We start from the raw sequence: 13,649 nt of genomic DNA, 5'->3' as shown, positions 1-13,649 counted from the left end.
CATCTTACGCTGTCTCGGCTGCTGTGTTGGTCCTGTCTGCATGGAAACGGAATGACTTTAAAACAGCCAAAGGTACCCCTATTGCACATTTGACACTGATCCAACGATTAGACAAAGAAAGCCCTGGCCAAATCTTCGGCAGTGCTATCGTCAAGGTCCCTGGCCACTCCAAATCCACTTCAACCACAGCCCTCAGCAATAATGCTGCCGACTTTGCTGCCAAGCAGGCTGCGGGCTATGTCCCACAGATGCTTGTCCAATTATCTGCCAAATCCTCTCCTGACCTGCCCGAACCTACGTCTCATAGTGAATTGGTTAAAATACAGCACAACCCCTCTCCTGGGCAAAACATATTTTGACCAAAACTCACTCTTTGGCTCATATTGGCCCCAGAGTCATGCTAACCAAACTTCGCATGTGGTGGCATCCTAAAATGTCTGACTTGTGTCATGCCCACTGTCGTGACTGTAATATTTGCCAGCTACACAATGTTCGCTCCACACTCAGACCGTTGCCAGGTTCATTTGACCCACCCACCTGGACCGGTGCTGGTCATGGATTTCACAGACATGATCACTCCTGTTCAAGGTAAACGCTACCTTCTTGTCTTTGTTATATATATATATATATATATATATATATGTGTGTGTGTATGTGTGTGTGTGTGTACAAATTTACATGAATTGCAATAAATGCCTTCCGAAAAACAGATTTCTTTGTTTTCAATTTAGAGCTGTTGATACTATCTTTGATTAACAAAATGTTCTAGGAAGAATGCAAAGTCCATTATCTTGAGCTTATAAAGCATGCTTGGGTATTATATAATTCCACAAAGACATGCACTTAAGAATGCTCTTCACATCATTTTATGAATAAAGGGAGACCTTTTCTTTCAATTGGCTGTACAGAGGGAATATTCCAATGATTTCCATATGATTGTTTGTTGGTTGGAACGCAGTTCAGATTAGTGGAATCATACAGCTGTGCTAGACTTGCCTGAAACAATAATCATCCATCCATCCATTTTCTTTGCTGCTTATCCTCACGAGGGTCGCTGGAGTGCTGGAGCCTATCCTAGCTGTCAACGGGTAGGAGGAAGGGCACACCCTGAACTGGTTGCCAGCCAATTGCAGGGCACATGGAGACTGACAACAGTCGCACTCACAATCACACCTCGGGGCAATTTAGAGTGTCCAATTAATGTTGCATGTTTATGGGATGTGGGAGGAAACCGGAGTGCCCCGAGAAAACCCATGCAAGCACGGGGAGAACATCGAACCGGGTCCTCAGAAATGTTTGGCCAACGCGTTACCAGCTGACCCACCGTGCTGCCCAATAATCATAAATAACGAACTTTAATGTATTTATTTTTTGTTTGGCCAACTTACTTAATAAAACAGAACACATCATATTCAAATTTCAATAAGTTGTTGAAAGGATGCTGATGTTAAAACAAGTCCCCAGTCCAAAAATATTTCATAATTTAATTCATGAAACTCTGTACAGTATTAAATAATAACCACGTTATTCAGAGCACTCCAAAAAAAAAAAAAAAAAGTTTCAAAACAGTTTCAGAACAGTATTCATTATAAGTGGAAGCATGTTTTCATGTTTAGTATCAGTTTCAATGTTCACATGTTCCAAGTGCCAACACGCCATGCAGCCATACATGAGCCACCATTGTCTGTGCTTGCAGATCTACATCACCTGTTTACTTAAATGTATAACTCAACTGACAAAAAACACTTATCAGTGACAAAATAATCTGAGCAGACCCAATACTGGGACAGATCAGGCGTGTTTACATCTCCTCTGGACAATGGTGCTCGCTCTGTTGGAGTAGCCAACCACAGCACAGAAGTTAACCATACCTGGAGGCTTGTTGGTTTGTGCAAGTTTGAAAAATAATGGTGTCACTGGTGCGTGGAAATACGGCCGCCGGTACACTTGTTTGTTGTTGTTGTAGCCAGGCAATCGCATTGTTCAGTCGACTTCTAGTTCCAGGAAGGTAGCCACTTCCTTCGAAGGTTTCCAGAGGTCCATACAGTCAGCGCAGTGGAAGCCGCTGCGCAGTTGAAGATGTGCTGCATGTCGTGAGGGCCCTGTCCATATTTCGGGCAGAGGTTGACAATAGTATTGTCGACACAAGCCATATAGCCATTGAGTCTGCGACCCTCCAAGCAATCGCTACACTTGTTTGTCTTCCAAAATGGCGCGAGGCGGAAAATCACCTGATTGTGACATCATGTCGCAGGCCTCTTTTTCTACTGGTTTTATTTCTGTAAAGTCTATACTTCTTTAAATAAGCCATCATATTGAATCCACATTGTATAGTTGTATACAGGTACATAGAGTGTTAAAAAGAAAAAAGCTATACATATAAATTTCGATATGATATTGGGTGTCTTATGATACACATTTATATTTATTACAGTAATGTGCACCCCCAACCTGAACTCTATGACATCCTTGGGGAGTTTGCATTTTACGATTGTTAGCGGAGCATGTTTGTTGCTACTGCACCAAAGATCAGAAACGACTGCCCGTGAGTTTGTTTTCACTTAAACCAAGACAAAAAATGTTGACTAGAATGGCTAGTTGTGCAGCTGCTTTTGAAAGAAATGTGTCATCACTCGTGCCGAGACGCCGCCAACCCAGAAGTAACGCCGCAATCCGAAACAACAATAGCTTGCCTCAATGGGTTCAGGTAGCTATAAAAACACCGTGAGCTCAAACTACATAATACGAGGATCATGGACACAAAAAAAAAAAACGGGAGAGCGCACACAATTGAAATGGTCTTTTTTTTTTTTTTTAATTAAATGTGCCCATTACCCTCGTTTCTACGTAGTTTGAACTCACGTTGTTTTGAGAGCCACCTGACGCCATAGGAAAGCTATAGGGTCAGGTGGATGGAAGGCTGCGCTGCGAAACCAGAACTCTTGGGATTCAAAAAAATGTTTCCCCACAAACACTATGGATGGCACAGAGGATGACATGCTGTGGGAGCAAAATAGGATCACTGTTCATTAATTCAGGAGGCAGAGGCACCAGAACTGGACCAAGTCACCAAAGGTAGCTACAATGGATATTTTTCAGATTGGAGATGATCCAGATGTTGCTTTTGAAGTCTTGGCCAAGGATGTGTAATGTAGAGGATAAACTACATTGTGCACAAACGTTTTATGCACAAATATATAAAGCAAAAATTGTTTAAGTCTTCTTCTTCTTCCTTTCCTTTCAGCTTGTCCCATTATGGGTCGCCACAGCGCATATTTGTCAAACAGTGTTAAAAATTTAAGACTGTAATATGTGTTATCAACAGTACGAATAAAATGTTATGCCATCAGTGAGCATTTATTTTAGTTGGTTGAGGGATTCTGTTCTGACAATTACAGAGACCAGGACAAGCGTGTCCTATGGCAAGTCCCGAGATTATAGTACGGCTACATCAGCATGTGCACAATGATTATTATTAATGATTGTTGTACAGACAGTTTTTTGAAAAACAATACACGTACAAACCTAACAAAATTTAAATACAGATCATGCCCAATTTTTTGAGGATATGGGTAGATAGGTGGTGCGCATTGTAGATTGGTAGAAGGGTTTTCCTGATTTTTTTAGGTCAATTTTGGGGGTATGCATTATACTTCAGGATGCATTATACTTGAGAAATTACGGTATTTGGAATATTCATCCATCTGTTTTCTTAGCCACTTATCCTCACAAGAGTTGCGGGGAGAGCTGGAGCCTATCCATGCTGTCAACGAGCAGGAGGCGAGGTACACCCTGAACTGGTTGCCAGCCAATCGCAGGGCAGATTGAGACAAACAGCCGCACTCCCATCACACCTAGGGGCAATTTAGTGTCCAAATAATGTTACATGTTTTGGGGATGTGTGAGGAAACCAGAGTGGCCGGAGAAAACCCACGCACTCACGGGGAGAACACGCAAACTCCACACGGGTAGGTCCAGTATTAAACCCGGGACTTCAGAACTGTGAGGCCGACGCTTTACCAACTGACCCACTATGCTGCCTGTCTTATCTTTTGTTAGGGAAAAAATTAAAAATGCTTGAGGGGATTGGCTATTTAAAAATTCTAATTTAAATTGCGCAAATGTGCATGTGGTCCGAGGCTGGCCCAGCCTCAGCCAGACTCTGCCTCGGCAGCCCCGAGCCAAATTGAGTTTGAGATCCCTGGTCCATTCTTTATCCCTGCACCTGTGTGTGTGTGTGTGTGTGTGTGTGTTTTTAAATATATATATATATATATATATAAAAGAGCCTTGAAAATGACAATATCTGTGATTGATCTTATAACACGACAATGTTCATTGACAGGATTTTTTTTTTCAAACTGATGGAGCACTCACCGTTTGGCCAGAGAAAATACATTCTCTTTGCTGAATACTCAGGGTTTTTTTCCTGATTTTCTCACATCTCGGGCACTCAATATCACGTGAGAATCCTCATTCTCTACTATTGCTGCGTGACCTCTGGGGATGACCCTCAAATATCTCTCACACCCAATGTCACGTGTACAAGCCACTTGTGACTTTTCCCATTCTTTGCCAATGCTGTATGACTTTTGGACATGACCCCTAACATCTGAGGCACCTGATTTTCCATGCCCAAGTCTCGTGACAACCCACTTCTTTGCAGCTGTGTCTGCGCAGCCCTCGAGACGCCTTTACCCCCAGCATTGATGCGAGCGAGGCACAGAAAGGACAATATAGAGCTCATGCACATGACATCACCATTTTCACAGGGCCATATTGCCAGTCAAAAAGAGCTGCTCAACAGTGTGGGGACATTGAACTGGAACAGAACATTCACAATACCCGAGACTTGTTGTGGTGTTGGTTGTTACAACAGACGAGACAGATATTCAAAGAGATCATTCTATGGAATGCCATCTGAAAAGATGAGAAAAGATCGATGGATTTCGTCAATTAAACGTGATGGCTAGTGCCCAACCCAATTGTGTAGAGATCACTTCATCTCAGGTAGGAATTATTCTTGTCAATCTCAAATTCCCAATAAGTATTATAATGCCAGATTGGCTCGTTTGAGAACAATACATTTATAAAAAAAAAAAAAAAAATGACAGGGAATTGTCTCCAACGTACACGAAGAATGTTGTGGCCACACGTTAAACTTTGGTAAACCTCTCCCTGACCGGCTTTGTTTTTTTTTCTAATATAGTTTGTTCTCAAATGAGTCCAAAGCGTATTCAAAAACAGAAAATAAACCGTTGGTCACACAGAGGTTTACCGAAGCTCAATGTGTGGCCACAACGCGCTTCCGTGTTTGGGGGCTGAAGCCTATCCCAGCGGTTTATTTTCTTTTTTTTAAATACGCATTGGACTCATTTTAGAACAATGCATATTTTTTTAAAAAAACATGACACGGAGACATTTACTGAAGTTTGACGTGTGGCCGCAACCCGCTTCGTGTATGGAGGAGCTGACTCGCTGTCTTCTTTTTTCCGCAATCATAATGAAGACGAGTTTGTGTAAAACCAGGGGTCATCTCTTTAAATATTGGTATTTGTATTGAAAAAATCTTAGTGGTTCCATTGCTATGTGGGATTTATTCTTGATTAAGAACAGATCCAGCAAACGAAGTATTTGTATACGTCCAGACTTTTTTACACTTTGAAACTCTTCCGTGTAAATCTCGATGACTTACTTACCAGATACATGTGTCGATCCAGTTGTCCAAGACAAGCGGAAGCGGGGTAATAGACAAATTTCTTGTAGACGAAAACATCGACTTCGGCATTAAATATGGGTCCTCTATGTCATGTCTTTCTCATTTTTCCACGTGCTTTCGCTTATAACCTTCTAAATGTTGATCTGTATCAGACAAAACTCTGGCGGTCGTGCTATAAGAAGTATTTTTGCGTCGTCTCCAATCGACTGAGCATTGAAGAATGGTTTGTTTGACCGACATTCCCGGCCAGTGATGTGATTTGATGACGTAGGTGCACGAGCTCTATTCACAGGTACAATCACAAACAACCATTTTGTTGCCCATATGACACCCCATGAATTCCTTTGTTCCTACAAGTGTCCATGAACATGATGTCATGCGACAAAAACACAAGGGTCCATGATCTCACTTTCTTTTCACCGGATAGTGCTGCAATTTTTTTACCCGGGGACCTGCGCTGGCAGCGTGCCAAGTGATGACATATAGGCATTCCATCATTTTGACTAGAACTAAATTATCTTAATTTCCCTTCACTGTGTTTGTGTACCTGGTGTTCCACCCTTTAATACACTGCCTGCACTCCTTTTAGTCCACGACCATAGTAAATCTTCTGCTTTAACTAGAATCCTTACTTTCTGTTTTCATCTCTGAGCTGGACTATTTATTGCAGCCACCAAAAACAAGTGTACCCACAATCAGTGTCTGATTTATATTTCTTGCATAACTCATGGGCCTCCCTTATTACATATTAGATGTTATTTGTTCTGTTTGCCCATATACCATCTTGATGACTGCAGCAAATGTGATTTCCCTCAAACATTTTAATACACTTCACCTCCTGCACTAATTTACGGCCTTACATCACTATACGCAGACTCATTACACCCCCCCCCTCCACACACACACACTTCAACAGTTTGAGCATTTTAGCTGCGCTCCATCCGTACATTTCCCAAATTTATGTTCCCTCGCAAATCTTTACTTGCCTCTGCAAACTGCTACTAGATGCTCAAGACAATACTAGAACTTCAACAGCAGATATGCGAAGACAAGACACTTTTATTTGATAAATCTCATTACAGATACAGATTAAGATAGCATTTTGACAGATAATTGGATTACACTAACACGCACTAACAAAATGAGCTCACCTCTCAACATTTGGTGCGTTGGAAAATTCACTCCGAGCTCGCCCTGCAGTTCCCGGAACCTACGCTAACTGAGTGTTGGTAGTGTGCGTGTGCCATTCAATGTAAGTACAATTGTCACATTCAATATGACCGATGTACTAACGAATCCCTTGCAATAGCCGAGTATTCAGTCCTAAAAATATAGAAGGTGAAGCACGCTCTGTCTCTAGGTGCCGTGGTCTCGCGGCCCGGTGAGAGTACCGGAGTGGATATCTGAACGGACAACATAACACTGAACTGGACTAGGATTGGTCGGCAACTACATAACGTCACGAAGGGTTAGCAGTTACTTGTTTTAAAAATTATTTTATTTCAGAAATAACGGGCACAGCAGCGGACATACGTACGTTTCTTACGATTACACCTGGAGGCGCTTATATATCCATCCATTCAGCCATTTTCTGAGCCACTTACCCAAACAAAGGGCGCGGGAGTGCTGGAGCCTATCCCAGCCACTGACAAAAAAAATAACTTTTGTTTTTTAGATCAGTGATCCCAGCTGGTTTGCTCAACCGCCTAAAGTGGCGCAAGAGGGCAACACCAGTAGGATGATCGCTTTGGCCTGCGCCTCTGCTCAACAAACACCGTCGAAGAAGAAAGATGCGGAAGTAGCAAAGGTTCTCGACGCTTGAAAAAATACGACTCCAAGGTGACTACGTGAAATCCAGTGGAAACCACATCGAAACGTTGAAAGAGTGGTAAGGGAGATACTGTTTGGAGCCAACGACTGAATCTTCGCACTTTTTGAAATATTGATCATGTCGGACGAGGAGCAACTTGGTCGAGTTAGAGAGGAGAACAAAGGTCAACGACGACAACTGCGAGCCGTTTGCGAGACTCAAACAGAGCTGCATGACGAAGGTTTGCGCTCTAAACGTCTACTTCTTGACTACTTCAAATTAATCATTTGTTGTTCGGGGTCTGGCTGATGTCACGTACCTGTGAAACCATAACTTCATATGAAAAGCGATATTTTATATTTAACGAATTCTCATTTACAAAATATAGAGTTTGTACATGGGGGAAAAGACTTTTTTTTAGTTTTATTATATCCATTTGTGCTTTTGTTTTTTTTTTTTTAACTGATCACAGTGATTGTTTTTTAGAGTCAACGATCCAGAGCAATGGTGAGTATGGTAAGTAAGTGAAGAAACGTTTCCAAGCAGGTTCGAAGAGTTGACGGAAGGTGTTCGGTATGTTATGTGACAGAAGAGTCTCTGCTAGGATGAAGGGCAAAGTTTATAAAAAAAAAAAAAGTGGTGAGGCCGTCCATGATGTACAGATTAGAGACGCTGGCACTGAAGAGACAACAGGAAGCAGAGTTGCAGAAATGAAGATGCTGAGGTTCTCTCTAGGAGTGAGCAGGTTGTATAGGATTAGAAATGAGCTCATTAGAGGGACAGCCAAAGTTAAATGTTTTAGAGACAAGGTTCGAGAGAGGAGACTTCGATTGTTTGGACATGTCCAGAGGCGAGAGAGTGAGTATATTGGTAGAAGGGTGCTGAGGATGGAGCTGCCAGGCAAAAGAGCGAGAGGAAGACCAAAGAAAAGGTTGATGGATGTTGTGAGGGAAGACTTGAGGGCATTTGGTGTTAGAGAGGAAGACGCAGGAGATAGGCTTAGATGGAAAAAGATGATGCGCTGAAGAAGAAGACAGTGATTGTTTATGCTCTAATGGCAAAAGATATTTGGAATGTAACACTCTGCTGCAGTTAAAAGTATATATCAATTGATACTCTATATCTATTTTCTACTAGTACAAAATAAATAAATAAGTCAAGTTGAAATTAAAATTTTGAAAAGTTATCACTGAACCTATATGTATTTGGGTTAAACTGCTTTTGTTGCTTGTTTCTTGCAGACCTTCGGCAGTTAATTGGTCATACAGATGAATCGCTATGTGGAGGCTCCAGTCTGGAGCATGTACAGCCCTGCCACAACAAAGAGGAAGAGAAGGATTCACAGCCTTGCCCTGTTAAAGAAGAGGAGGAGGAGACTGTTGTCAGCAGGTTTCCACTGATTGTTGGTTCTGTGGCGAGCCAAAATAATGAAGACGAAGCATCGGAGTGGAGACAGCGTCATCATCAGAGTCCAAGTGGAAATCACCATGGAGGACCACCACCTCCCAAACTCTTTGGTCCACTGTCACAAAAAGATAAATGTGATACACACCGTGAAGGTGAACAATCGGGCTGTGAGAAGGAGACAATTGCTAACAAGAACACTCCTGAAACACACAGAAGACGCCATGCTGATAAAGAACAGTTGCAGTGTTCGGGTTGTGGTGACTGTTTTTCTGATGAAAGTAGTTTAAAACTACACATGCAGAAACACACAGGAGACAGTTCAGTTTGTGGTGAGATGTTTGCTAAAAAAGGAAATGGGAATGCACACACGGTAGATAAACCTTTTTGTTGTGCAGTTTGTGGTAAATGTTTTACTCGAAAGGAAAATTGGACAGTTCACATGAGAACCCACACGGGAGAAAAACCTTTCAGTTGCCCATTTTGTGCTAAAACATTCCTTCTTAAGGCAAACATGTTGACACACATGAGAATACACACGGGAGAAAAACCTTTCTCGTGTTCTGTTTGTGAAAAAAGCTTCACACATAAGTCTGATTTAAATAGGCACATGAGAACACACACAGGAGAAAAACCTTTTAGTTGCGCAGTTTGTGGTAAAACTTTCCTCCATAAGTCAAACCTGGTGACACACATGAGAACATATACAGGAGAAAAACCTTTCTCTTGTTCCATTTGCGAGAAAAGCTTTTCTTATAAATCTGATTTGAACAGACACATTCGGACACACACGGGAGAAAAACCCTTTAGTTGCCCTATTTGTGATAAAAGCTTTTCTTGTAAGTCTGATATGAATAGACACGCCAGGACACACATAGGAAAACTTATCAAACTGTCATAAATAGTTTGAGTGTTTTGGGATTGTTACAGTATAACAATTGCAAAGACAATAACGATAAATGAAAAAATAGAAGAACTTTTTTTGTTTTTTGTTTTTTTTTTCAATATGAGCCTATACCAAATGGTTACAATGTCAATTTGTGGTTGGACAAAACACTAATTGCAAAAACAGCATGGAAATTGACATTGTATGCAGTATTTTCAAAGACAAAAAAGACAGTGGGTATTCAACGCACTGTTTCTTTCAGCGGATGGATGTTTTGTAGAAAATACAAATTACTAGAGTGAAGATTTCTGTTGTCAACTTGACTGTGTACACTGCAAAAGCACAAATGTAATGGAATTCTACTGTACTGTATCATTTGCTCTAGAAATGAATTGTGAAAATTTGATTTATTTAATTAAAACATGCTCCATCTCAAACGGTTGGTCTGGCATCTGTGGAAAAGATGGTGACCTAAAGGCATTGTCTTTTAGACAAATCATTTGCTTTCATACTAACCACCTCCGGAAGTTGGGAGTGAAAAATGACAAAGCAGGCAGCACTGGGTCCTGACCCGATTCCAATTTCTAGAGCCCGTACACCAACACTAAGGATAAGAACAACAACCCTAACCTTTGGGGAATATTTTTAGGAACTAAACTGGTCCCCCAAAGAAACTGTGAAACTGGATCACGAAAGGAACAAGCAACAGCTGGTGTTTGAGCAGTTTGCTCAAGATTGCTGTTAACAATATTGAGGTGTATGGATTTGGAACTGAAGAAGTCCCTTAAACTCAGCTCCAGTACATTAGCTGTTTTTAATTTTTCCCTTCTTTCGTGTAAAATCAACTGCTGACTGCTGGGATAAACTTTCTTACACATCAAACATGCGTTTGTTTGTTTGTTTTTTAAATCACAATGCCTTTTAGAGATTGCCTTGCCTTTTACTTGGGTTGTGACAAGTATTTCCTTGTGAAGGAGTTTGGCTCTCATCTCCCGAACTCTCGAGTCCTTCATTTTCCCCGTATCAATATTATAGAACACAGGTGTTAAACCCATGGTCCGGAGGTCAGATCTGGCCCGTCATATAATTTTATGTGGCCTGCAAAAAGCAAATGATGTGCATTGACTTATCTTCTTTTTCTTCTTCTGTTCCTTTTGACTTGTCCTGTTAGGGGTTGCCACAGCGTGTCATCTCAGATGAATGCATATGTTTGGCACAGTTTTATGCCAGATGCCCTTCCTGACACAACCACTCTGCATGTTAGCCAGGGCGAGAAGCTTACAGCACCTGGTACTCCCAGGTGGTCTCCCATCCAAGTACTCACCAGGGCCAAACACACTTAGCTTCCAAGATCTGACGTTCTCAGGGTAGCATGGCTGTAAGCTTGCGTTGACTTACCCATCCATCCATCCATCCATCCATTTTCTTTGCCGCTTATCCTCTTGAGGATCGCGAGACTGCTGGAGCCTATCCCAGCTGTCAACGGGCAGGAGGCAGGGTACATCCTGAACTGGTTGCCAGCCAATTGACCCCTCCGTACAAGGCACTTAACCACGCCTCCCGAAGTGACGTCACGCCACGTGTGCTGACGTAAGACAAACAATTCGTGAAAAATGGCAAATACAATACAATACATTGTTAACTGTGACAGACGCCATGCTTCTGATTTCATTCAATCATTCACATGTAGCAATGTTATGCTAGCAAAGAACGTCTCATTTATTTATACGAGACGTGTATTAAAAATCAAATTTAGGGCATATCTTCGTGCAAACACAGTCTGGTTAAGCTTCGGCCGCGAGCCAGCAAGAAATCAATACGTTTCTGCAGTCCGATCATCGCTAAATATCGCTCAACAAAGAATAAGTGTGTCAATCGTTCACACGCAGCAGTGTTATGCTAGCGAAGAACATCGAATTCATTTATATGAGACATGTATTGAAAATCAAATATAGGGCATACCTTCGTGCAAAGATATCTGTTCCGGTTGATAATAGATGGATTTAGTTGATGATGCGGTCTTCCACAAAGTTTGATCCATCAAAGGTATTTTTCGTACTGAGTCTTCGGTTTTGGAAAGGGTACGAATCGAACTCCACCAACTAGCCTTTCAGGATACCTGTCGTCACTATTATAAAGTCCGTGACTACACCTCTCAACCATATTTTTTGTTAAATAACCCAAATACGCGATAAAACGCTAACGTTTGTCTGGGTCATTGATAAGCTTCTAACAATGCTAAAAAGTCTCTCTCATCAGCTGTAAAATTAAGGAATTGTCCCCCATCACGCTGCTTTTCAACCTTCTTCTTTCAACCAATCTTTGGAAATTTGGGCCTCCTGAAGAAAAGCACACACAACTGTTGTCAAACTCATAAGAAATCTCAGAATTGTAATGTGCGTGTAACATACACAGAACCCAACGTCTCAAAACATTGTGTAAACAAAGAGTATAATAATAATGACTACACATAGCCTTTCTTGGAATATGGGTCTTTCAGGGAGGGGAACACTGGCACTATCCCAAGTGTGTACTCTTCTCTAACATCTTTAGTGGGGAGGTGCCCTGAGAGGAGATATTGAATTAGAATTCTATATTTATCCAATGGGTAAGCAGTTACTCAAATAAAAAAAAAACTGTACACTAATAGAACACACATACCCATGTTAATCAATCATGTAAGCCACTGATATATGGACCATTTCTCATCTGGTTGCATCTGTTAGGGTTTGTGTAGTGTGATATTTCTGAAGGACATTTTCTCCACCTGAATTGGTTCCAAGTGCAGCTTCAATCTACTTAGGGGGAAAAAAGAATCAAAAAGATCTGCGCTAAACATTTTTCTAGAGATTTAAAAGAGATTATTCACTGAGCTACGCTAGACGGAGATCGTCTAGTCAAGTCTTAATCGGTGACGCCATCCCCGGTAAAACTGGTAGCAAGCGTAGCTCAGTGAAGAATTGAGAACAAGGAGAAAATAAAATTGAGAGTGAGCAGAAAGAATCAAGAGCAAAAAGAGAAGGTAATCAGAAAGTTAGAGGTACTTTTGCAAAAGTGAGCGAGCTTTTTAGTTGTGCGCGCCCTCTCGCTTTTGTGCCCACACTAATAATTTTACACTCCAGAATATTATTATTTTTACCTTTTCAATTTCAGTTTTTATGCTCATTTCTCTTTAGTTTGAGATCTCATTTTATTATTAGCGACCAGATGCCGTACCCAGGGGCTTACCAAGCAAATTAACTCCAAAGAGACGTAAAGATGAGAATAACTATGTCTAAAAAGTTACCATGCTTGGGGCCTGACTAACACTGTAAAATATATCCAACACTGAAAACTATTGGTGGGGGAATGTGTTAAAATTACACTTTGAGAGTGAAATTCAACTAGAACATGTTTAACCCTGAAATTTCAACACTCCATTTTTTGTTATGTATGAGCATTCCACCCTGATGACTTCTGACACGACCTCACATTCCACGCATTCGGAACTGGCTCAAGTCCGTGCAACAACTTTAGAGGCGTAACTCATTGAAATCTGAGGCTGCCCCTCTAATTGACCCCTCCGTACAGGGCACTTAACCACGCCTCCTGAAGTGACATCACGCCACGTGCGCTAACGTCAGACAAACAATTAGCAAAAAGGGCGGCGCAGCAAGAAAAGAATAGAGCGAAACTGTCTGATTTACCGGCTGATTTGTCACTCGCATTCTTAGCTAACAGTGAAATATCATTGAAAAGCAGACAGCAGGGCTTCAAGTATTTCAGCGAGGGGTATTTCAATGGTATTTACATGCATATCGACGGAGAAACCATTGATATTAGCGCGAGAT

At 41.5% G+C, this 13,649-nt stretch overlaps 1 protein-coding gene across 1 annotated transcript; it reads left to right on the top strand.

Moving 5' to 3' along the window:
• Positions 1–7,451: 7,451 nt before the first annotated feature.
• On the top strand, positions 7,452–10,255 carry LOC133499295 (oocyte zinc finger protein XlCOF6.1-like). The gene is made up of 2 exons (XM_061817163.1): positions 7,452–7,770; positions 8,771–10,255. Exons 1-2 carry the CDS (start codon positions 7,668–7,670, stop codon positions 9,832–9,834), a joined length of 1,167 nt encoding a protein of 388 aa, XP_061673147.1. The 5' UTR covers positions 7,452–7,667; the 3' UTR covers positions 9,835–10,255.
• Positions 10,256–13,649: the final 3,394 nt, after the last annotated feature.

This window comes from Syngnathoides biaculeatus, chromosome 4 (assembly GCF_019802595.1).
Source record: "Syngnathoides biaculeatus isolate LvHL_M chromosome 4, ASM1980259v1, whole genome shotgun sequence".
Classification (NCBI taxonomy): domain Eukaryota; kingdom Metazoa; phylum Chordata; class Actinopteri; order Syngnathiformes; family Syngnathidae; genus Syngnathoides; species Syngnathoides biaculeatus.
Note: the sequence above shows the minus strand (reverse complement) of the source record. Positions and strands in the feature narration are given on the sequence as shown.

Excerpts from the sequence above, each read along its gene's own strand:
- LOC133499295 (XM_061817163.1), top strand. The coding sequence starts at position 7,668 with ATGTCGGACGAGGAGCAACTTGGTCGAGTTAGAGAGGAGAACAAAGGT. Across the intron at positions 7,771-8,770 it reads AACAGAGCTGCATGACGAAG|ACCTTCGGCAGTTAATTGGT; the intron begins GTTTGCGCTCTA and ends TGTTTCTTGCAG.